This window comes from Dermacentor silvarum, chromosome 9 (genome assembly GCF_013339745.2).
Source record: "Dermacentor silvarum isolate Dsil-2018 chromosome 9, BIME_Dsil_1.4, whole genome shotgun sequence".
Lineage (NCBI taxonomy): Eukaryota > Metazoa > Arthropoda > Arachnida > Ixodida > Ixodidae > Dermacentor > Dermacentor silvarum.
This window is the reverse complement of record NC_051162.1, coordinates 122,409,166-122,431,856: the sequence shown is the minus strand read 5'-3', so window position 1 is coordinate 122,431,856 and position 22,691 is coordinate 122,409,166. Positions and strand designations below refer to the sequence as shown.

Genomic DNA, 22,691 nt, shown 5'->3' with positions numbered 1-22,691 from the left:
GTGCGAACGCAGGCAAAACGCCGCCGCCGTCGACAACAGTTCTGCGCGTTGCTAGTGCTGCTACATTTCCAAGTTTATACAGCTCCTCAGAATTTTGAAAACGACAGTCCATAAACAAATGTCATGAAGCAAAACACCGGCAGCGTATGCCTTTTATGTTATATCTTCTCAGACGGAAATATTAAAAGTTCGAAACGAAATTTATGTTCGTCATACACTCTTGTCATACAATGCCAATTTTGGTACGTACCAAGTAGATCACACTCGATGACTGCACACAACCGCTGTCAAAATGCTGGCGTAAGCGCGCCAGCAGCCGCGAGCGAAGGTTCATGCGGTCTTTCGCTCCAACGGAAGCTGAGCGGCGAAATCACAGCACATACAAAGGTAGGAGCAGTGTTGGCGACCGCTTTCAAGATACGGTGCGCGCAACCGCCAGTCGCCGCGCAAAGTACGCAGTTAATTGCTCGCAGAGCAAAAGCTGCACTCCCTCCCTCCCGCGCTGCCTTCCCGCTTTCCTCCTTTTGCGTGGGTGATTGAGTCGCCAGTTCCCCTTGCGCCCGGTCGCAAGATCGCCTCCCGTCCCACCCGTCCCCTCACGCCCTTTCGCGCGACGGAAGAAGTTGCATTTGCTCTCCGCCGTGCGTTCCATCCGCTTTCACTCGCACATACAGCATATGGCCAATGAGAGTTTTAACGCGGCAGCGTTCAGGGCCCCGTGTCGCAGAAAATCCGGCATCGGCAACCGGGCTGGTTGGCAGGGTAGGCGGGTGGCAGGGTAAGTCATCCCCAACCACCTCAACCACCCCGATCGCGCAGGCCCTCCACGTGGTGCAAGGTTTTCGTGAACAAAAATTGAATTTCCAACAGTGAAACCCAGCAGAAAAATGGTAAAGTACGCCTTTATCATTCGGCGTCGTATTCGCCGTCGGATTGTTTACCAATCGGCGTCGTATTGCAATTTCAAAGTACGAGAAAACCTCATTCATCTACGAGGAAACTCAAACACAAACCCCTTTTCCAGCATTTCTATCAGGCCTACAGCCGCGCGTTCGTGTACTTGCGAAAATGATATCCAGATGACGCTCGCATCCTAGCTCGCACTCAGCACATTCTGATGGAATGCCACGGGATCCACCCAGCGAGAACTGTAGGTAACGTGCAACTCCCAGAAGTGCTTGGGTTTAAAGTGGAAGGAAACATAAACAGATCAGCCGTAGAGATCAGAAAGAGACGATTAGAGTACTGGTGGAAAAAAGCAGAAAAAAGATGGATACGAACTGATCTCTTAAAATCATAGGCAGCGGTACAAGGTAAATTTTTGAAAAAGAAAAAAAAATGAGAGGTATACAAAAATTCTAGATAAAGAACATGTAGAGTATACCTGAATAAATCAAGCAGGCTAGGTGACTATTTGTCGCCGCCCCGTTAGGGAAGCCTACATGCAACGCCGTTTTAAAACAGCACTTGCATGTAGGCTCCCTAAGGCAGGTCAAATTGGGACTTCAGCTGCTAATTCGTTTTGGACACGAGCGCACGTTGGGGTAATAACAAACAATTAATAAATTAATAAAAAAATGTCGCAGTTTCGCTCGAAAGGCGAAGCATCAATTGCGATAGCAAATTAGTAGAGAGCTATTCGGAGTAGGGATAGTAGTTTTATCGGCTGCATAAACTTCGACACATTCGCTTACTAACTGAAGTAACAAGCGTGGTGTCAGCGCGCACAAGCAAACATGAATAGATCACACTCAATGACTGCAGACAACGACTGTCAAAACGCTGGCAGCAAGCGCATCCGCCGCAGCGGCCGAAGGTACTACGTGCGGTCTATCGCTTAAACGGAAACTGATCGGCGAATGCACAGCGCATACAAAGGTCAGAGCCGTGTGGAGATCGCTTTTAAGAGACGGTGCGGACGACCGCCACAGCCGGGCAAAGTACAAGCGCCGTTGTTGGCAATGTAGAATCTCCCACCCCCCGCCCCCGCCTTCCCGCGCTGCCTTCCCGCTTTCTTGCTTTCGCGTGGGAGATTGAGTGGCCAATTCCCCTTGCGCCCGGTTGCAAGATACGCATTCGGTGCCGCAGCACAGCGTCGCCGCACCTCCCTCGCTCCCATCCTGCCACGGCCTTTCGCGCGACGAAGTTTGCGTTTACTTTCGGCCATGCGTTCGCTCTCCGTGGTAGCGCGCGTCCCCGCGCGCTTTCACTCGCGCATACGGCGCGCGGCGACGATTTTATCGCCGTTGGACTTTATACGGAACCTCACGGCGACGCCGATGGCAGAAATCCGGTGGAAGTGTCCATGTAGCCATAAAAGGTGCTAGGGCCTTCTCAGTTTAATCTGAGACCACTTCTATTGCCCCTGTGAAAACGTCTTTCCAGCAATGCATTTCTGTTTAAAAGTGAAGCCGACTTAAAGGGGGTGGGTGTAAGCTTGTTTTTTGTAAGCTGGCTTTTCCACGTTCTGTGTTGCAGTGAATGAAGCCTACTTGCGATATTCGAACGATGCGATGCGAACGGGTCCCGATAACGCTATCACGCGTTCTACTCTTAAAGGCGAAGATTAAGCGTCCTCCATTTTTTCCACTGATCCCTGTTACAGGGATCAAATATCATTTTGAGACAGCTTGAGCCAGGTTACGCGAGACGGTGTGCAAGCTGTCACTTGTAGGCAATGGAGAAAGGAGTCATTGGAAGTTCTTCGCACCTTAGAAAATATAGGCATATATGCAGTTACACCAGGAGGGGTATTCTGTAAGAGACCGACCTAGTTGACTGTCCACTTCGGCTGTCGCGATTGGCTCCAGCTGCAGGAGCGAGACGGAGCCAGCCAGTCTGCTTCTCGCTCGTGCCGCTGGAGCCAATCGGCGACAGCCGAAATGGATGGACCACTATAGGTGGACTCTCACAGCATAGCCCCCCAGATCGCTCTCTACCTGGCCTTTCAAAATAGTATTATTCGACCGCACTCTAGCCCTCAATTTTAGCGGCATCTGCCCTGAAGTAGGTGTTGCGTAAACAGTCGAGTTCTCTGCTTACACAAATAAAAAAGGTGTGTTTAACGCACAGATAGGCAGCAACTGTAGTTCAACATCTTCCAACATGTCCCTCATTATCACATTAATTTTTTTATTCGTATAGCCCTCAGTCTATAAAAGCATTTTAGACGAAACGGCATAGAAAGGAAAAGGAAGAACAGAATAGGCTACAAAGTTTCAAGTAATACTATGCAATGAAATGTGCGATATAATGCGAAATGTCTTTCCAACAGACGTCTTACAAAGCAAAAGCCTGTTAAAAACATTGCACATTTCTACTACAAAAGTTATGAGATTCAACGCACATGTTGAAATCAATGTGAAGCGAAACTCTCTTGAAGCGTCTAATTAAATGCTGTAAAGCAGTCATCTTCTACACCACGTTGAGCAGCCTAACGATCACGTGTCTGCCCGGCCCAACGAGGACACCTCCCCTACGCGACCCACGCTAACGCCGATTACTCTCTCTCTCTCCGGGATTGGCCAAGCTTTTTTTTCTTTTTTCCTTCGTTAAACAACTACGGCAACAGCCCAATTTACGACTGCACGCTCTGTAGGATAGGTCCATTTTTTACTCGGAGATGAGCTGACGGAGCAGTCGCGTTAAACTCGGATGAAGAAAGCATAAATGTAACTTTACTTTAATGAAGAAATATGCGCTCAAAGGTGCATAGGTATTGCAGTGAGGTTATATAAGTACCGTTGTCACAGTGTGTAATTCCTTCTAGAACAGACCAGACCACCGGTACATCGATTGAAGTAGCACAGACGGATATATATATATATATATATATATATATATATATATATATATATATATATATTAATTCTCCATTGCTGCCCATAGCTTCTGGGTGCAGCCGCCGTCTTTCGCAATAGCTCATATATATATATGAGCTATTTCGAAAGACGGCGGCTGTACCCAGAAGCCATGGGCAGCAGTGCAGAATTTTCAGAACAGGCATCCATAAAGCAGGCCTCTCGAAATCAAGAGGGTCACCTGTACTCGTCATGGGGGGTCCCTTCCTAAACGCGTACGCATCGAGTGTGCAGTAAATAGGTGCGCCAGGTATACGCTGCTCTTCCAGGCAAACCACATCCTTGTTCGCGCTGAAAGTTCGCACATTTCATGTTGAATTCACAGTTTATTACCGTGTTTTGGGCATTGCTTGCTTTCTTCGTCCACAATAAATTGGAAGAGCACATCGTACGCGACGATGCCATGAAATGAACGACGTCTTTTTGTCTGTGGAGCAGCAGCAGAAGACGCGCATTTCGAAGCAGACGAAACTTTCTTGCGAAACTTTAGCACGAAGGATAAGCAGTTTAGTTAGACAACTCACGTATGCGTCACGCTCCTATTAATTGAACACTTCGAAGTTCCCGGAATCCTCAAGCATCCTCTTGCTCGTTGACATCTAACCAGCAACGACTTGAGTGCCAGATTCGGCTGGCTGGAAACCGTCTACTTCTCGATTAATTAACGTTGGCCTTTGCTCGTGGATGCGGGGAAGGAATACCGTCACGTTGGCTTTGCATAAGCCGCTCATTAAGTACTCGCGTCTTCAGAATTGACATACGTCTTGGCTTGGCCAAATTAGCGGGCAAGGCACGCTCCAATGCCACTGGTTTCGTTTAGTTAGCTTTTGTCTAGTGGCGCATACTAAAGCGAGCATCTACTGCGCTTCGCAAAGAGCTACCCCTGTTGCCGCCGCCGCTGCTTTCCTAATCCTCACTACTTATATAATTAAGCGCACCATACGATTCAGGAGCGCCTGCAGATACAAAACTACATGCTGCAGATGGCATTCGCCTTCGATTACGGGATTGCGTAATTAGTCTACAAGCATGGACAGTTGTCACAAGACCATTGATTTGTATATGAACTTGTCGGTCAACTTTTTTTTTCTTGGGGGAGAGGGAGGTTTCCCTCAATACCTTATGGGGAATAAAACAAAATCAAATAAAAGCTTCCCACTCTGCACCAGGTCGGAAGTGCAGCAATGTCTGAAAAGCGACCACCAAGCTCACCAATTTCTGATAACCGACCACATTTTATCTAGGAACGTTAATTTGTTGTTATACGCGAAGCGGTCTTTGCGTGTGATATTACTGGTTTTAAGCTCATATACTGCCTCTTTAAGTTGTGATATTCAACGCTTCTCTTTGTTGCATTTTTTTTTCTTATTCTAGACTGCACCGGCTTTACGCTGCGGCCTGTTGCCGGACTCCTTTCCTCAAGAGACTTTCTGGCTGGCTTGGCCTTCCGTGTGTTCCACTCCACACAGTACATCCGGCATCCTTCTCAGCCACTTTACACACCTGAACCGTGAGTACTTCGACTTTGACGAGCACTCACTTTTAAGCATCTCCAAGTTCTTGCCTTTCAATAGGAAAATTTGCAAATGAAAAAGTATTTTAACTGTATCAAAACCCTTTTCCGTCATTGTAGCCTTCTAGCTGTATCATTTTTAAAAAATGTCACAGTTTCGCCCTGAGGGCGAAGCAATGAATGCGATAGCAACACAGCAATGTCATACGAAGTAAGGTGAGCGGCTTTGGTAGCAATATAAATTGTAGTAAACATGAGCTGATTAAGTAAGCAGGTGTGCTGAAGCGTAAGTAGACCGACATGAAGAGAGAGAGACTCGATGACCACGAGATGGCGCGTGTGAAACCGTGGTGTTGATGAGAAGCGCTTCCCGTGGGCAGCGCGTGCGAAGGGACACACCTGTAGTGCTGCACTGCGGATCCGGGCAGCATTGCATGTGTAGCGTGCGTTGGAAAATGTGGCCCGACTATTACTAACTGAATGAACAAGCGTGGTGTGAGCGCGCACAAACAGGAATAGATCACACTGAACGTCTGCAGACAACGACTGTCACAACGCTGGCAGCGAGCGTATATACGCCGCAGCGGGCGAAGGTACGTGCGGTCTATCGCTTCAACGGAAACTGAGCGGCGAATGCACGGCGCATAAAGGTCAGAGCCGTGGGGAGATAAGCGACGGTGCGAGCGAGCGACGAGCGCGGTTGTTGGCAGAGTAGAAGTGCGCTTCAAATGGGAAAGCTGTCATCGATCCGGGAGTAGCATGAGGGCATACGAAGGAAAATCCGTTCGGCTATGACCTCGACAAACGTGCATTCTTGCAATATTAGAACTGTCAGCACACCCACTTGCGACAACTTGTAGACCTGAAGAAACGATCGAGCGCCTAAGGAATGGATATTAACTCAACAAGGAAAGATATCTTAAGAAGGAAGTAGTAGAAAGAATCTCGCGCTGTCATGCATTCCTTAGTCTTCGACCAACTTCAGCCCCGCAACGAATTTTATGGAGCACCTCTTGTGCACTCACCCTCAATACGACGTCCAGCGCGTCACATGACTGACCGCACCGAGCGAACAAAAATTCTTCGACACTGACCACATTCCGTCTGTAGGTGCAGAAAGCTGCTCGCGTGTCAATGCAGTTTTTGATTTCCACCGGCAGCAGTGGCCGATTGAAGTCCTGCTGTGCGTGCTACTTTGTGCAAGCAGTTCTCACTCTCTCCCTCGTTTCCTCTTTCTATTTCTCTTTTACTCTTACTGACAATGTAGGGTAGCAAACCGGATGCTCGTCCTCGTTGACCACCCCACCTTTCTTGCCTTCTCCCTGCTTTCTCTCTGTCTCTCATATGCGTTGCTCAGAAACGAGGCTTTGCAATTGAAGAAATAATCCTGGCCCCCTGACGAAACAGGGAACCAAAGCGTTTTCGCAGCAGTCATTCAACATGTACCATCTTAGCTAACCGGGACGCTAGCAGAATTGTAGGGAAAGGCCAAATTAATCAACAAACTCCAAGCACGAGCGCTGGGAACATGGCACGCAAGTTCTACCATATGTGGTTTCTTTGTAGTTTCATGTCATTCTCGGTTGGATTAGATTTTTTTTTGGTATGTAAAAGTTTCTCCTACAGGGATTTCCGCAGAACTTGTTATCGAAGAAAGTGCACTAGGAATCGAAATATAATCCGCAAATTAGCCTTCAAGTTTGCAAGCCGGAGGGAATCCTCATGAAAAGAACATTGGCATCCATGCCGAACGTAGCTCGAAGAAACAAAGAAAATTCAATTACAGTCTGGGATTCACGGGCCGAAAGTGCGATCCGATTAGGGGACACGCTGTAGTGGGGGACTCCGGAATGATTTTGACCACTTGGGTTCGTCAAAGTGCACCTGGACGTAAGTACGTGAGCAGTTTTCCATTTAGTTCCTATGTAAACGCGGTCACCATGACCGTGACCGGTCTTCTGTTCAGCAACGCAAAGGCATATCCACTCAGAGGTAGATAGATAAACTTTACTGGAAAATAATCAGAGTTTCGTGCTGCCCTGAATGGGCAGCGCTAATGGTAGGGGCCCCTAATCCAGGGCTCCACTGGCTCTTGCCATCTTCTCTGCTCTTTCGATCAGCTTGAGCTGGTCGTCGAGGGCCGAGCTGGACAGCCGCATCTCCATTGCTCTCCCGCGCTTTCTGGTACAACGGAATGCCATATTGCTTTCTGAGTGTGAAAGCTTCGTAGTTGAAGGCATCGAATCGGGCATCAGTTCCTTTCAGGGGCGGTAGCTGTGCCTTCTGGGCTAAACAGGACACTAACGGAGTGCTGGGCGAGGGCGAAATAATCGATAACAGGATGCGTATGGAGGGTGAATACAGCAAATGAGTTTTATCAGATTGGTTTACTTTTTAGCCGCGTGCCATACTCTTTCAAATGGATGAAAATTTTCCCCTTTCCATAAAACGTTCACTGCCTTGCGGATTTCCGCGGAACTAATTTGCCGTAGCTCACATGCAATCGATCACGCCGGAAAGGCTTTACTAACTGGTTGGATCCCCGGACACGGACTAGTTTTTCTGCGAAGCTTTCTTTTGTGAGAGACCCGCACGGGCTCCCATTGTATCTCTATACTAATCTCGTGTGGACGGCAATTGATCCCTATCGTAAAAACCCGTCCACATTGCGAATTTCAGCAAGACCTTATTGGCAATTTTTTTGTTTTCGGCTTCACATCGTTCAAAAAAGGACTTCCCATCAGATTCTGCCATCTGTTCCTTCAGAAAAGAAATGAAATAAATAAATATTCAATTAATTTGTTTATTTATTAATAGTAATAAATGCTCACGAATAACCGAAGGTCTAAATACTCGGCACATGTAAATAAAATACAAAAACATACAAAAACTCGAACAAAATATGACCAGAAATTACAAGTTCGAAAATAAAGTTTACCTCAAAAATGATCAAGGTGAACAGGTATATAAGGAGCAATAATTAAGCAATAACGCAAAATTACATAGAATATATATTACACACCTATAATGAAGGAGGAACTACGAGAAGAGATGAGAGAAGTGCACCTAGAAAGAAGACTCCAGAGAAAGTGCGAAGCCTGGTACGGAAAGAAGACAACACTTCGTGAAAGATATAGAGATGGGGATAATTAGTTACGTAGACGAGTGTCTGCTGAAAGATGCAGAAACGTGGAAGGGTCTATGTTGCCTATCAGTCTCCTGGTAACCCATAGATTAAGAGAAAGCAAGTAGATCCGTGCACGTAATAATTACATGAATGATTTTGTACACTGGTACGGCTACGTCTGTAGCCAAGGGACGGAAATGTAGGATAATTATTCAAACTTGAAAACCTCCCATGCCATAAGTCCCAGGCACAAGGGATATCATCGCTCGTATCATGTGGAGGTACGCCGTCAAAATTGCCCATTAGCTAACACTTAAAATAAGGAACGTTCTAGTCAACGTAAAAAAAAAAATATATGCCACGTGAGAATTTTCCTTTCTACGTCTTATCTTGCGGTGACCGAGTACAATATATCGGCCACACGGATGATTTCAAGAAACGAGTGAAACCGCACGTGAACGACGTCCGAAAATAGCACGTGACCTCGAGTACCTTGCTGAACATGCAGAGTTTACAGGCTACCATATAGACTAGGCAAGTGCACATGTTTCAGCCAAGCATAAGCTCACGTCGCGACTGCATGTAGAATCCCTGCACGTTCGGACTACGGCGCACACACTGTATAGAGATGACGGAACACTTCCGACGATGTGTACTCGATGATTGTGTCACGTACTTTAGCGTACTTATAGATACGCTGTCTTTGTCATTGCTTTTTTTTTAATGCGTAAGTATTCTAGGGCGACATCCTTTGGAAATCTGTCCGTCCGTCTGACCGTCAGTCTTTAACGCGTGAAACGACGTGCTCCATGGGTATACATGGGGTCCTATGAGGGCACATATGAGAATGCGTTATGATACGCATCACTAGTGGCTTTATATGCTTGGTATGGAAGATGTATTAACAGTAGTTAAGGTTAATAAAAACTGATTAAATTATCTACGACGATATTATTTAAGCCTAAGTATAACTGCTGAAGGCTACCGTAGGGTAATTAAGAATAGTGAGGTTTATTAAAATAAATTAGGTTAAAATAATTCGCCACATGAAGAAAATAATAGTTGAATCATTACGCCTAATAACATTTATTAAGGGGTTTAGCACTAACTAAACCTAATAAATAATTAATTACATTAGCAAGTTTCGCCACCATAAAATTTATTAGGCCTAATTCATTAAACAAACGTCACTGTCACACGTATAATTACGCATAACTAACAAATAATAATTGAATAAATATTCATAAATTATTAGGCAAACTTTTCCATCCTACGACCAAACGCATTCGGATACGTCGGAGACGTGGGTGTGCAAGATGAGCGACTAAAGAGAATGCTTTTGCACTATCTAGCAAGTCCCGCTGGGCAGTTTTAGCAGCGGAGCCGTTTAAGCCGACCGTAATGTGTGCTGCCTGCCACTGCGTTTCCTAGCAACCACCTCGCGGAGCGTCGGTCTCTATGGTCGGGAGAGAGAAAGAAAATGAGAGCAAGAGAGAGAGAGAGTGCGCGTCGCGCGCTATGCTGGGGAGAGAGAAAGAGAAAGTGAGAGCGGTCGCGCGCACTCTCTCTCGCATTAGCGCCGAACGCTCGCGGTGTCCGTGACTGCAGCAGGCGTCTCTGGCGGCGGCTCGGCCAAGCTCCCACCTGCTGCGCGCTAGTGCGCATGCGCCGCGACGTCTTCCCGGCGCGTCGTCTGCTGCGCACCGCCCGTACACTGTGCATAGCTTTCGCCCCACTTCCCCTACGTGTGATCGGACTGCAAGGGCTTCGCGAAGCGTTCCCCGATGCCACGGACCACGAGGAAATGCTTATACAGGAAATGAATTACTTCGGAAATGCATATACAGGAAATGCATTACTTCGTATAACTTAGCATCACTTCGTATAGCCAGGACCAGCTAGGAACCGATATGCTCCGCTGTGTCTTTAGCCTTGAGCCACTAGTGCAAGCTACCCCGACTTTTTTTTTATTGCGATAGCAATTATATGGACACTCCAAAGCAGATTTCTGCCGTCGGCGTCGCCGTCGCCGTCGCCGTCGCCGTCGCCGTCGCCGTGTCCGGATCGCACCAGTGGTTTAGTACTGGGCGCTGATTTACGAAACACGCGCAAATTCGAGATAGCTTTTCTATTAAGAACTATTTTATGTTAAAAACAAGCTGTAGCCGATTTTTACGTCGTCGTGAGCGGCGATAGAAGCGATCGCCTCGGTGATGGGACCGGCAAGGTACCGGCCCTACGGCGACGCCGCCTGTGTAGGCCCGCGCAATGTGAGCTATATATAGCTGTTGTACGCGGCCGTCCGATCGCTCTAACTCTGTACTAACAATGTACATTTTGTTTTGCGCTCGAAATTTAACTGACACGTTTAGGCGCGTTTATGACTTCCACACTGCAATAAACGCAGTTGTGACCCTGCTGCCTGCGTATGTGAACGTGATAGGATATTTACACTGCTGGTGGCTCAATTCTTTGAGATGAAAACAAATTCGAATGTGACGTGTTTTGTGGGGCATCTGCTCGCTCGACCTACATTCAAGGCTAATCCTAATCTAGCTTTCCCACAGTGCGGCAAGCAATTATAATGGCACGCTAATAAGGATCCTAAGATCGTATATGATCCTAAGATCGTAACGATCCTAAGATCGGCTAATGCACGCCAATCAAAATAAAAAAGCCTACGTTACGAAATGTTTGCGCTGAAGGGAGCGGACGTTTAGCTGCGGCACCAAGTGCCTATTTATATCAGACGCTCCGTCAACAGTCACCAACGCCGCACGCATTTTGTGCGAACGCGGGCAAAACGCCGACGGCGTCGACAACAGTTCTGCGTGTTGCCGGTGCTGCTGCATGTCCAAGTTTATACAGCTGATAAAGCTACTATCATTACTCCGTATAGCTCTCTACAAATTTGCTATCGCAATTGATGCTTCGCCTTTCAAGCGAAACTGCGACAACTTTTTCTTATTATAAACAAGGATGGGGGTAGTCGAAATGTTACTCAATTTAAGTTTTTTTTTTTTTTTTGATAGGTGCATCCCTCCACGTTTCTTTCAATAATACACTGAGTAGCTAATTTGAAAAGGCTGGGAATGGCAGATAGAAGAGAAATCGTCTGAAAGTGGGCGCCGGGTTTTTAAAGGAGGAAAAATGTGAGTGGTTTTTCAAGTACTTGCAAATGTGAAATTAGTTCAACAATTATTAAATGTATACTGCTTCAAGCACATAATTCTTTTAATAAAGCCAAGCTTTCTTATGCCGTCTTTATTGCTTTCTGGCGCGTCTGCTAGGTCGTTTTCTGGCCTATTAATACGGCCTGATCCTGTATATAGCACAGCAGTAAACTGGGCGGGGCCCAGAGTTGGTGGAGTCAAAACAGGACCCATCCCGGAGGCTATGTAACCTGTGGTCACGTGGGTCACGTGAGGTTGGTATCTGTGCCTTGCGGATTTGTCCGGCGGGCACGTAATCGCTATCATGCTATAAACCACGTTGCAGAAGATTAGAAGTTTTGTCGGCTTTAATTAAGTGCTTCACATAGGCTAGAAAATGTGCGTTTGATCTGCGTAATACTTGTACATATTGTGTGACTCAATTTTTTATGCAAACTTTTAATTTTCTTATATGTCAAATAGAGTAGGCGTAGGGGTACAGCTTCCAACTTTTCCAGTTGGTCCCGATTCACACACTGTGGCTTTGGCTTTGCGCTGTTGAGCTCTACGTTGCGAGTTTGATCTCGATCATGGCGGTCGCATTTCGATGGAGGCGAAATGAAAACGCTCGCTGTTCTAGGATTTACGTGCATGTTACAGAAACCAAAGAAGTCAAAACTAATCCGGAGAGCCCTACTTTGGCATCGTGCTTAATCAGATTGTGGTTTTATCGAGTAAAACGCAAGAATTTATTACAACCTTAATTTTGTACCCCATTCAAGCTCAGCTTCCTTCTCACATGCATCATCATCAGCATCATCGTAAGCTTATATTTATGTCCGCTGCAGGACGAAGGCCTCTCCCTGCGATCTGCAATAACCCTTGCCCTGCGCTAGATGATTCAGATTTCCGCCTGCAAATTTCCTAATTTCATCACCCTCACCTAGTTTTCTGCCATCCGAGACTGCACTTCCATACTCTAGGTATCCATATTGTAACTCTAATGGTCCACCTGTTATCCATCCTACGCACTACATGGCCTGCCCAGCTCCATTTCTTTCTCTTAATGTTAATTAGAATACCGACTACCCCTGTTGGCTCTATGATCCACACCGCTATCTTCCTGTCTCTTAACGCTAGGCCTAGCATCTTTCGTTCCATCGCTCTTTGTGCGGTCCTTAACTTGTTCTCGAGATTCTTTGTTAACCTACAAGTTTCTGCCCTATATGTTAGCACGGGTAGAATGCAATGATTGTACACTTTTCTTTTCAACGACAGTGGTAAGCTCCCAGTCAGGATTTGGCAATGCCGGCCGTATGCACTCCAACCCAATTTTATTCTTCTCTAAATTACTTTCTCATGATCAGGGTCCCCTGTGAGTCATTGACCTAGATAAACGTACTCCTTTACATACTCAAGAGGCTGACTGGCGATCCTGAATTCTTGTTCCCTTACCAGGAAATTGAACATTATCTTTGTATGCCGCGCATTATTATTCAGCCCCACTCTTACACTAGCATAATAGTGCTCAAACGGAAATGATTCACTGTTCTCGCTTGTGCTGGTTTTGCCTTCGCAGGGACATTTGCCACGAACTCCTGGGCCATGCACCACTTTTCGCAGACCCGAGCTTCGCCAGGTTCTCCCAGGAGATTGGCCTCGCGTCCTTAGGTGCCCCGGATGAGTACATCGAAAAGCTGGCAACGGCAAGTACCGAACACTGTCATAGTGTGTGCTGCAATATCAGTTAGGCGGCCTGGATCGAAGTCGTTGCATCCTCGTCCGTGATGGCTCAGTTGGTATGACGCTTTGGAGCTCAGCACGAGGCGACTGACGCAATTCCTAGCCTCGGTAGCCGCGTTCCAATGAGGCCATTAGGCAAACAGGCTGTTTCATAGCGTGTCCGAGTCAAGTTAAAAGAAAAATAACACCAGGCGGGCAACATTATTTCGAAGCCCTCTACTGAGACACCTCTTACAGAGCTGGTCTTGTGACGTTAAACGCCACGGATCCTGTCCAGCTTCCGCCCAGGAAAATCTCCATTAATTCTAGAGTGAGATGTGTGGATAATGTTTCTGAAGGGAGTGACAAGTTGTGTTGCCAACTCAACTTTGAGATCGCGCTACATGTTCGTGATTGCGCAGCCAGATGTTGAAGTCTCACCCTTCGCGTCGTCACCTCTGCATCTACCTAACCTCGAAATCACTTTCACCAAGGCCGTAACAAAAAAGCCAAGTGTATATGCATCGAGCATCGGGCGTTCAACAGCACCACGTTGTCAAAATTAATCCGAAGACATCCACTACGAAGTAACGCATAGCCGCTGCATTGAATTCGACCGTTAAACCAGTGAATTGTTAAATCAAAGCCATCCTCGAAGAGCTATCTTTATATCTATATCCGTCCGTCCGTCTGTCTTTCTTTCTGTCTGTCTGTCTGTCTGTCCGTCCGTCCGTGTGTCCACCTATATATCTCTGCATCAGCCTATCGGCCTATCTTTCTGTCTATCAGTATCCTCGTCGGTCTGTTTATCTGCCGGAAGTATACATTGCAGGCGTGTCGCCTCATGCTGATTGCGCGCTTTGTAACAGCAACCCCTTACTGGAGCCTGACACAGCAGTATTTGTCATGAAAGGCCCACTCGTCCCGTTTTGGTTATTGCAAGTCACCGCCATTAGACTATAATATATAGAGACCGCTGCACTACGAAGGCGTCTCCCGGAGATCAGTGACCACCCCTTTCCTGAGTCATCCATATTTTGCTCCCCTGCATTTCCGTTTCGTTAGCAATCAATTTGTCGGCTGCATTTTCCTGCCATTAGCACTCATTCCATCGCCCTAATAGACGGCCGACTCTCTGATACGGACATCACAAGGCCTGCAAAAATCGAATTCTTTCTCTTGCTCAAATAGAATATCGTCAACATGCGTTTTACCGCAAAGCCATGCTAGAGCTATTTAGTGTACGCACGCTTATTACAAACCGCTTGAGAAATGAAGCGGCAAAAAGAAATGTAAGGGCTATAGGCGAGAGTGTCGCCATATAAGCAACTGGCTTAGTAATCTACTATAACGCAATGTTCCCACCTCCCCAATTTTATGGGCCTCCGCGCGTAACAGATTACGGAACGAGCTGACACAGATAGATAGAAGACACCAACCGCAGAGGCTCAAAAACGCTAACTTTACATGGAACCTAAAACCAACACCAATAGCTCCGAGAAAAAGGAAAAACAAAATTTAATAATTGATTACAAAATGTGAATTGATTAAACAGTTAAAACAAACGCCGAAGTACTACTCCTGACTCGCGTGTTACTCATTTTATTTTGAAGTCCAACAACTGAACCTATTCGACAAATCGCCCCCTCATTAGGAAAGCGAAAAAATGAATGTCAATGTACAATGTTATTGGGGGCAGAAATATGCCAACTATACAAGTACGTAGTACGCCATGCGGCGCTTCCAAACGATGCAGTCTCTACGATGCATTCATTTCTTTTTTGGTGTTGTTTTCTCCACCACTTTAGCCTCATTCAGTTTCTGCTGGTATCCTTGCCATTTATTCGCAAAGCCTCAAAACAGCATCATTTTTATTTTACAGTGACATTCGATGATGCTTGAGCTAGAAACATTCATGAAGTACATTGAGAGAGCATAACAGGCAACTTTCTATTTATAGAAAGGCTTAGCATTGCCCAGAAATTTCGCCGAATAAAAACATCATCCGTAAAGAAAAATCTAGCTCCTTGTCTTCGCATCTGGCGACAAATGCAAGTGGTCTTAACGGTCTCGTACAAGTTTCTACGCCACCTCGCCTATACATCGAATCTATATGCCCGCACCTGTTGCAGCCTAACCGAACGTTGACAAACACACGGATATATAACTTAGACAAAATGTTTTGACAGCACATTTCCCATACAGCGGTACGTTGAAAGCATTTTCGAGTTACACGGCGAAACACCACCTAAAAAAGACAACACTTACGACGTAGAGCTTTACACGGGGTTCTAAGACTGCTTGGATTCACAACCAATCTTAAAGGAATGTCGTCGCTGTTTAAATTTTGTAGGCGTAGCACTTAAACCCTGTCGAAGGGCGAGAAAGTTCGAATAAGCGTGTATTCCGAAGGGAACGTGTTACGAATCCCGCTCAGTTTGGTGTCGCTCAGTTTACGAAGCTGTTCGGTTTAATGGTGTTTTCAATGTCCTTCCTTCAGATCTTCCTTCATCTGCATAATGCCATGGCAACCATATCTACACAGTCTTAAGAAATACACGTCTTGCTTGAAAGACCTAGTATAGCGACTATGCATGTAAAACCTTCCTACTGAAAGTACTATAATTTTAAAACAACAGCCGTGTCAAGCAGGTTGCCGGTCCACTAGAGACACTACCACACATTGGTATTTCGATGGTTTTTGAAAGCCATGTGAAATCCGGCTGCTCTTTCACCGAACTATGCCCGAGAAGTGCTAACTCCCTGTCATGTAGTCTTTACCTGTCACTGAAACGATAGGCGAAAATGGCTGGTTTCACAGAAGACGGTTTAGCACCGTGAATTGAAGCCTTAAAAATATCTCTCTGGGTGTGTTTCTTGTTGATTTAATTTCATACGAATACATCAAATGTTACATTTAGCGAACAAGCCGGCTGCATCTGTAGCAGCGAAACAGCACCTAAATTCCCATTGGCTACGACGCTACGTCACGAACACGTCACGTCGCGAGCGCGCCTCGACGGAGCAGAGTGGGCGAAAGGAAACACCTGCTGCCACAATAGCGCGCTAGGTGTTGAGTGAGGGGAGAGGGCATCGCAACGACGCCACGTCACCCGAGCCTTGTCAAAACTCCGAACCCTTCTACCGTTTGAAGTTGAACGCCAGATCGACTATACATTCTCTCTGTCGCACCTACATAACTAAATAAATAAAATAGAGATTTCACCAAGCTCGCCAAGCTACGGAATCCGGTTATTAGTGCAGGAAACCTTCTTTTAGCGCTAAAATGAAAATGAAATTCTCAGAACTGAAAAATATAAATGATAACTATTTCGCTATGTAGTTTGCACGCCCTACTTCAAGTGTTAATGCAAGGCTACCTAGGCCTAGAACCCATTTGTTTGCACTGTCCCTACAGGAAACGACTGGGGGCGCCCTAGAAGACACGTATGTTTGTCTTCCCGCTTCTGCCCGCGGTTTCAACTCTCGTCTCACTCTTCAAACAGCCATGGCGGTTACTTCCGGGTCCCGGCAATTTGTCCCCCGCTTATCGAGCTAGCTCTCCCAGCCACCATCACGTTTCTCCTGAAATAAAGAATTCTCGTGCTCTACTCCTGGAGCGGGAAACGATACAGGATTATAGGTATTTGCCCAAGACGTCGCGCTTCCGCTATCGTCACGAGTGAAATCTTGTCTGACCGAGCAACGATGGTCTACGACTACCCTCTGCTCCACTACAACCCTCCTATATCCTCGGCTCATGTGGAAGCCGGGCATTTTTGTGGAAGCCGGGTGTCTTTCCGGCTGCGGGAGTGCACACTGGCCAAGCTGCCTCGTATGCACACAGCCTTGAGGTCGGGGTAGTCGATGCGCTGTCGTGTATTCGCACTTCTCCCAACTAAATCAAGCATTTCCGCAGGGGCGTAAGAAAGTATGCTGCGCAGTGTTTAAGCGGCCGCAGCACAGCGTCAGTGCTGGTACCCCAAGAAGTGTCGGGAGCCGCAAACGTAGGCGAGGACGTTAAAAATGCGTAAGTAAATTTGGGCTGAGCGACTTGAAAGGATACTATACAGAGAAACGCTTAGTCAGTCTAAACTGACAAAGTATTCTTTTACGACTATTGAATTCGTATCGCGGCAATAGGCTGTATAGTAGAAGGGAAAATAAACGTCGTATTGTAGAAACGTATTTTTTTTTTTTTTTACTGATACTGCTCGACTATTTTTTTTTTCTCTTTAGTGTTGCTAAACAATACGAATTCTGGACTATTTGGTTGCTGAACGAAACTAGGCTACCGCAGGAGCTCCGGCCTCTCAGTGCCCCAGGAACAGTGAAAGTAGTCCCAAATAAGTTTGCAAGTCTGTGGCATTAAAATGTGCTATAGTCGGGGAAGTGGGCTCCACTTCACGAGCATAGATCAGGCGACAAGAAAATAGTTGGTAGTTGGGACCCAGGAATTCCTTTTTATAGCCTCCTTGGTTGGCACACGTGACCATTGCACGTGAACAACGCCACCACCGACCACTGCAAAGCTCTCGCGTGGCAGCAGGTGTGTCTCAAAGAGATATCATACTTGGCATTCGGCGACTAACTCGCCCGTTCGAGCACGAAAACGGGCGGAAAAAGAAAACTAAGAAACCCTGGTTGATAGCGAAAGCTTCACTGCCCTCGCTAGGCCCATTGTCGAGTTGTGGCCGAGGTGTGGTTTCGCAATGATATACAGACATGTTTGCAATGAATACAGTGTTTATTGACCATTTTTATGCCTACGAAGTCACTGCGGTGATCGGTAAAGTAGTTAGACTTGGTTGCAGCTCGCAGCCGGGCCCAACTCTACTCGGGCAACGGCGGCAATGTCTCCTTTCAGGGCTCCAAAGGCCTAAATATAGTCCGACGTAGCGTGAACGCGCGCACACGTTATGTCACGTTGGCGAGAACAACAGCGGCTATAGTTCGACCGATGGTTCTACGTACTGGCGTTGCCAACGTAACTGGACGCGCGGCCAATGCGCGCCGACGTGGCCGGCGTCTGATGACGCTCGCCCGCGTGTCGATAAAGTCGTACTATAAACGCGCCTTGTGAGTATCTTGTGATTTGACCTCTAGCTCTCAAGGTTAAAACTGTTGAGTCGCTGACGGCTGCCCGAGGTAGCGTAATGGAGCTTTCGCTTCAAAACAAGATATGTTATTGCCATGTATTTAGACAGAATATCTCGAGCTAAAGCTTCCTCTTAGTATCACCTAACAGGGGCTTACTTGAGCGAGAGCTCCCAGGAAGGCCCATCGGGAACAGCATGTATACACATGTTAATTTTTTTCCTACGTCGTATTTTAAGCGCGTGTCACTCTTCGTTGGTAAGGCACCTGGTACTTGTTTACGCGTTTATCGCAAACCTGACCGGTGCTCTCTTTTTTCCATTACAGTGCTACTGGTTCACAATAGAATTCGGCATCTGCAAACAAGACGGGCAGCTCAAGGCCTACGGTGCCGGCCTGCTCTCATCATTCGGTGAACTAGAGGTAAGCAGTTCACTTCCGTGCCTCTTAATGACGATAAGCGAGAACTTCAATTCTTTACCATCGATTTAGCATTGGTTGGTAGACACCGGTAGACACACGTTAGACACCTTATCATCACGTTTCATGTAAATAACACTTGCCCTACGTTTGTGACAATATTTATATGCAGTAAAAAAGTGCCTTGTGACCTAATGGGTAGAATATCGTCTGGCCTTTGTGCTGGGTACACGAACTCGATCCAACCGCCATCGGGTAAGTATTTTTCTTTGATTGAAGGGGCCCGAATCGAGGCGAGGCAGGACCGTACCTACCTACCGCGAAGTGCCTAGAAGGAGGCAAAGAACGCGTTATATTTAAGTCATAAATTTAACTAGAATCCCATATTTTTTAGTAAAGCAGAGTATCGGTGAACGGAAGTTGCTTAAACAAAATAGCCGCCTAAATGAAACAATAGCCTCTAAATTGGTCGGTTTTGTGCTTGGGCAATGCAAAAAAAAAAAAAAAACCTTTGGTTAATGGGAATCAAAATTTTAGCAACTCTGTAATCGGAATGACAAACTAAGCTCTCAAGTATTTTTGCTAAGAGGCAGCTGATCTGAAATCGATTCTTTTGCGACAGATGTCTTCTGCTCAGAAAGCCAACAATAAAAAGCGGGGGCAAAGACTCGTGCAGGTAAACATTTGTTAGACGTCTAATGTTACGCGTGTACAAATCTGTACAGCATCGCAGCGCCACCACCCGCCCGCCCCATTGGCGGTCAAAATAAGGGCAACGAAAATTTCGGATGCCTTATAGCGTGCCATTCGTTATTTAGGACTCCCACTGCACGACCACGTGCTATTCTTCTACGAATTGGAGCAGTAAGAGCTGCTTTTGCTTTGATACGTCACCGGCTCACCCTCTAAAGACAAAGTCACGATGCCTACAGTCAATCCAGCAGCCGTCAACAACGCCCAAACCACTGGACAAACTAGCTGCTACATTCACTTCTTTATGCTTAACATACGTAACAGTCTTATAAGGGTGTATGGCATAGTGCTGTACATCTGCACATTGTCTTTTTCGATAAACAGAGCATCGGTTAATTGGAACATATTCCTCCGTTCTCTTGAGGTTCCCTTTAGCGACAGCCTGCTCTATTGCGAAACAGTCGTCGCAGGGACACGTGGTATTTCTACACCATGTTTGCGCAACTTTCATTTCCACACTGCTAATAAGTCAAGCATGCGTTCGACGTTCCAAAGAAAACTTTTCCATTCACATCTAAGTCATATGTCTCAGCCATATGCTGCCAAGTTCTTCGCAAATTCCGGGACTAAAAAGACAGCAAGCATTTCCGTTTCTAAACTCGTAAGCTCGCCGACTGCTATCTCGCGTCTACTCATTCATGCACAATGATGAACGGTGAGTGGCAGGCCCGGCAAAATCTCAAGCTCCGCGAGATTCTTGCTGTAGCAGCAACTCGAACACCACTGCGCGCCTTGTCTATTCAAATATAACAAGGAACAAAGCAGCAACGTTGCATTTGCCAAAAATTTAGCAATAAGGCACTCAAGATATAAGCTAAGCTAAAGCTTAACGTTATGATAAAATATGAATGGATTGACGGTGTAAGAAGGCAGCCTTGGTTTTATTACGGGGAAGAGTAGAGACTACAATGTTCTTCCTCCATCCTCCTTTTAATTTTCACGCCATCTATTTCATTTTTTGTTAGGCACATTTCCCATATGTGTCTCACACAGACACAAGCACTTAACACAGACTAGCTGACAGGGCTGCATCCGTATTTTGAGGTTCTGTATTATTCATTTTAACAGCGGAGCTGTTTAAGCTCTTGGTTAGGCCGCGTAGTGCGAACGAAAGCTGCACCTGGCGATGACGTCAACGTGCGTCGCCTAGCAACCACCTCGCGGAGCAGCGTGTGCCTCGCCTCCTCTCCGTGCCGTGCCCGTGTTGCCTTGACATGGGAGGTTGAGGAGAGGGAATGTTACCTATTTTTATCGCTACTGTGGTCAATTTCCTGCGACAGGCTTCCTCAGGTTTTCAGTGCACAAGTTTTCATTCATTCCTGGCTTTTTTATTTGCGAGGAAATCATTCAGGGCACCTCCCGAAATCTTTGCTGTGGGCGTCGGCGCAAAATCACGTGGGCCGATTCCGGCGATAGTTATAACCAAAGTGGAGGGTGGGTCAATTATGTGTGCATGATGTGCGTTCTCGAAAGCTCTTCAATTGCTTTGCAAAAATGGATGACCTTGGAGTCAATGTAATGAAAGGCATGGTTAAGTCGTTTTATATATTGCTATCGCATTGTAATCACTGACGTGCAGCATGAGGACTGTCAAACAAAGAGATATAAGGAAACGAGATACTCCACACTACCTTGCGACTGGAGAAGGAGACAAGGGGTACGAAAGATGGTATGGCATGATAAAACTTTATTACGGTCCCTCGGAACGCGCGGCAGCACGTAACGGGCCGCTCCCACGTCGGTACAGAAAGGCCGAGCCTCTGTGTTACGTCGCGGGCCCGATGGACAGCCCATAGCTGTGCTTCAAGATCGGGGCTGCTTAGGACAGCCTCCCATTTGGACGACGTGACATCGTCGCCGTCGCGTAACGCGGTGCACCGCCAGAGCATATGTTCCAAGTCGGCTAGGTACGAAAGATGTGGGAAAAGAAAGAACGACAAAGAATAAATGGGAAGAATGAGCTAGATAAGACTGTCTGCGTGGGCCTTTTGCGCGGCTGCACTAGGACGGGTAAGTTGGTTTTCCTAAGTGGGAAGCTAGAGTGTTGCGGCGAAGAAACACGAAGAAAAGGGGCACATAAAAAGCGCTCACACACCACTGGCATGTGTCTCCACTGCTTGCTCCTGGCCATGTCTTGCATCTATGCTCTGCTTGTATGTATACCATCTGATTTGTGTTTCCACTGCTTGTTACGTGCCCTCTTGCTTGTATGTCACAGTAGGTAAGTTTCCCCTGCTTTCATGTGTCCTCGGCGTGTGTGTCACAACAGGCATGTGTTTCCGCTGCTTGTATGTGTCATGTGCTTATAGCCACAACTTGTATGTGTCCACTGCTTGTGTGTGTACGCTGCTTGTGTGTCACGACTTCCTGTGTCCTCGTCCATCCGTGTCTCTTCGCCGCAGCGTCAAAATATCCCAGTGGCGTCTGCGCATTTTCTCACTACAGCTTCAACGCTCCCACGTTAACGACGCCGTACGTTGTTTTTTTTTTCTTTTCAGTACTGTCTCAGCGGAAAGCCGGAAATGAAGCCTTTCGACCCAGCGGTGACCGGTGAGCAGAAGTACCCTATAACCCAGTACCAGCCAATCTACTACGTGGCGCAAAGCTTCCAGAACGCCCAGAAGAAAGTCAGGTAAGGGAAATGGTTTTGTACATAGCGAGGCCTTTATTAACATCTGAGGTAGCATTTTACAGAGTTGGCGGAAAACAACAGGAAGTCTTAAAATAGAATGTGGTGATGCACTTACGTTAAACGCGATCACTTCTAGAAATTTAGAAATGTTGTAGCGAAAACTAGAGCATGCTATCCTCAATACGCACGAAAAAAAACATAAGCGGAATGTGCTAACTGCACTTGAGAAGTCTCGCTGATGCTGCTTCGACGGTATGCTAAGCCGCGTGCGTTCCTCCAATTCTAAAGCCAGTCGATACCAGTAGAAGGTGTCATGCCAGTTGAACCATGTGTTTGCGTGCTTGTCACTGGTTGGCGTTGCCTCTAAGCGACGCCATCTGAAAGCCGTCTTGGGGATTGTCTTTAGATCTTACAA

At 46.6% G+C, this 22,691-nt stretch overlaps 1 protein-coding gene across 1 annotated transcript in view; it reads left to right on the top strand.

The window, feature by feature from the left end:
- The window catches only part of LOC119464223 (protein henna-like), a 52,521-nt gene extending 30,241 nt beyond the window's left edge, over positions 1 to 22,280 (top strand). The window contains exons 8-11 of the mRNA XM_049656651.1: positions 5,235 to 5,370; positions 13,232 to 13,358; positions 18,799 to 18,894; positions 22,143 to 22,280. Coding sequence (XP_049512608.1) covers positions 5,235 to 5,370; positions 13,232 to 13,358; positions 18,799 to 18,894; positions 22,143 to 22,280 — 497 coding nt within the window. The remainder of the gene's footprint in view (positions 1 to 5,234; positions 5,371 to 13,231; positions 13,359 to 18,798; positions 18,895 to 22,142) is intronic.
- Positions 22,281 to 22,691: the final 411 nt, after the last annotated feature.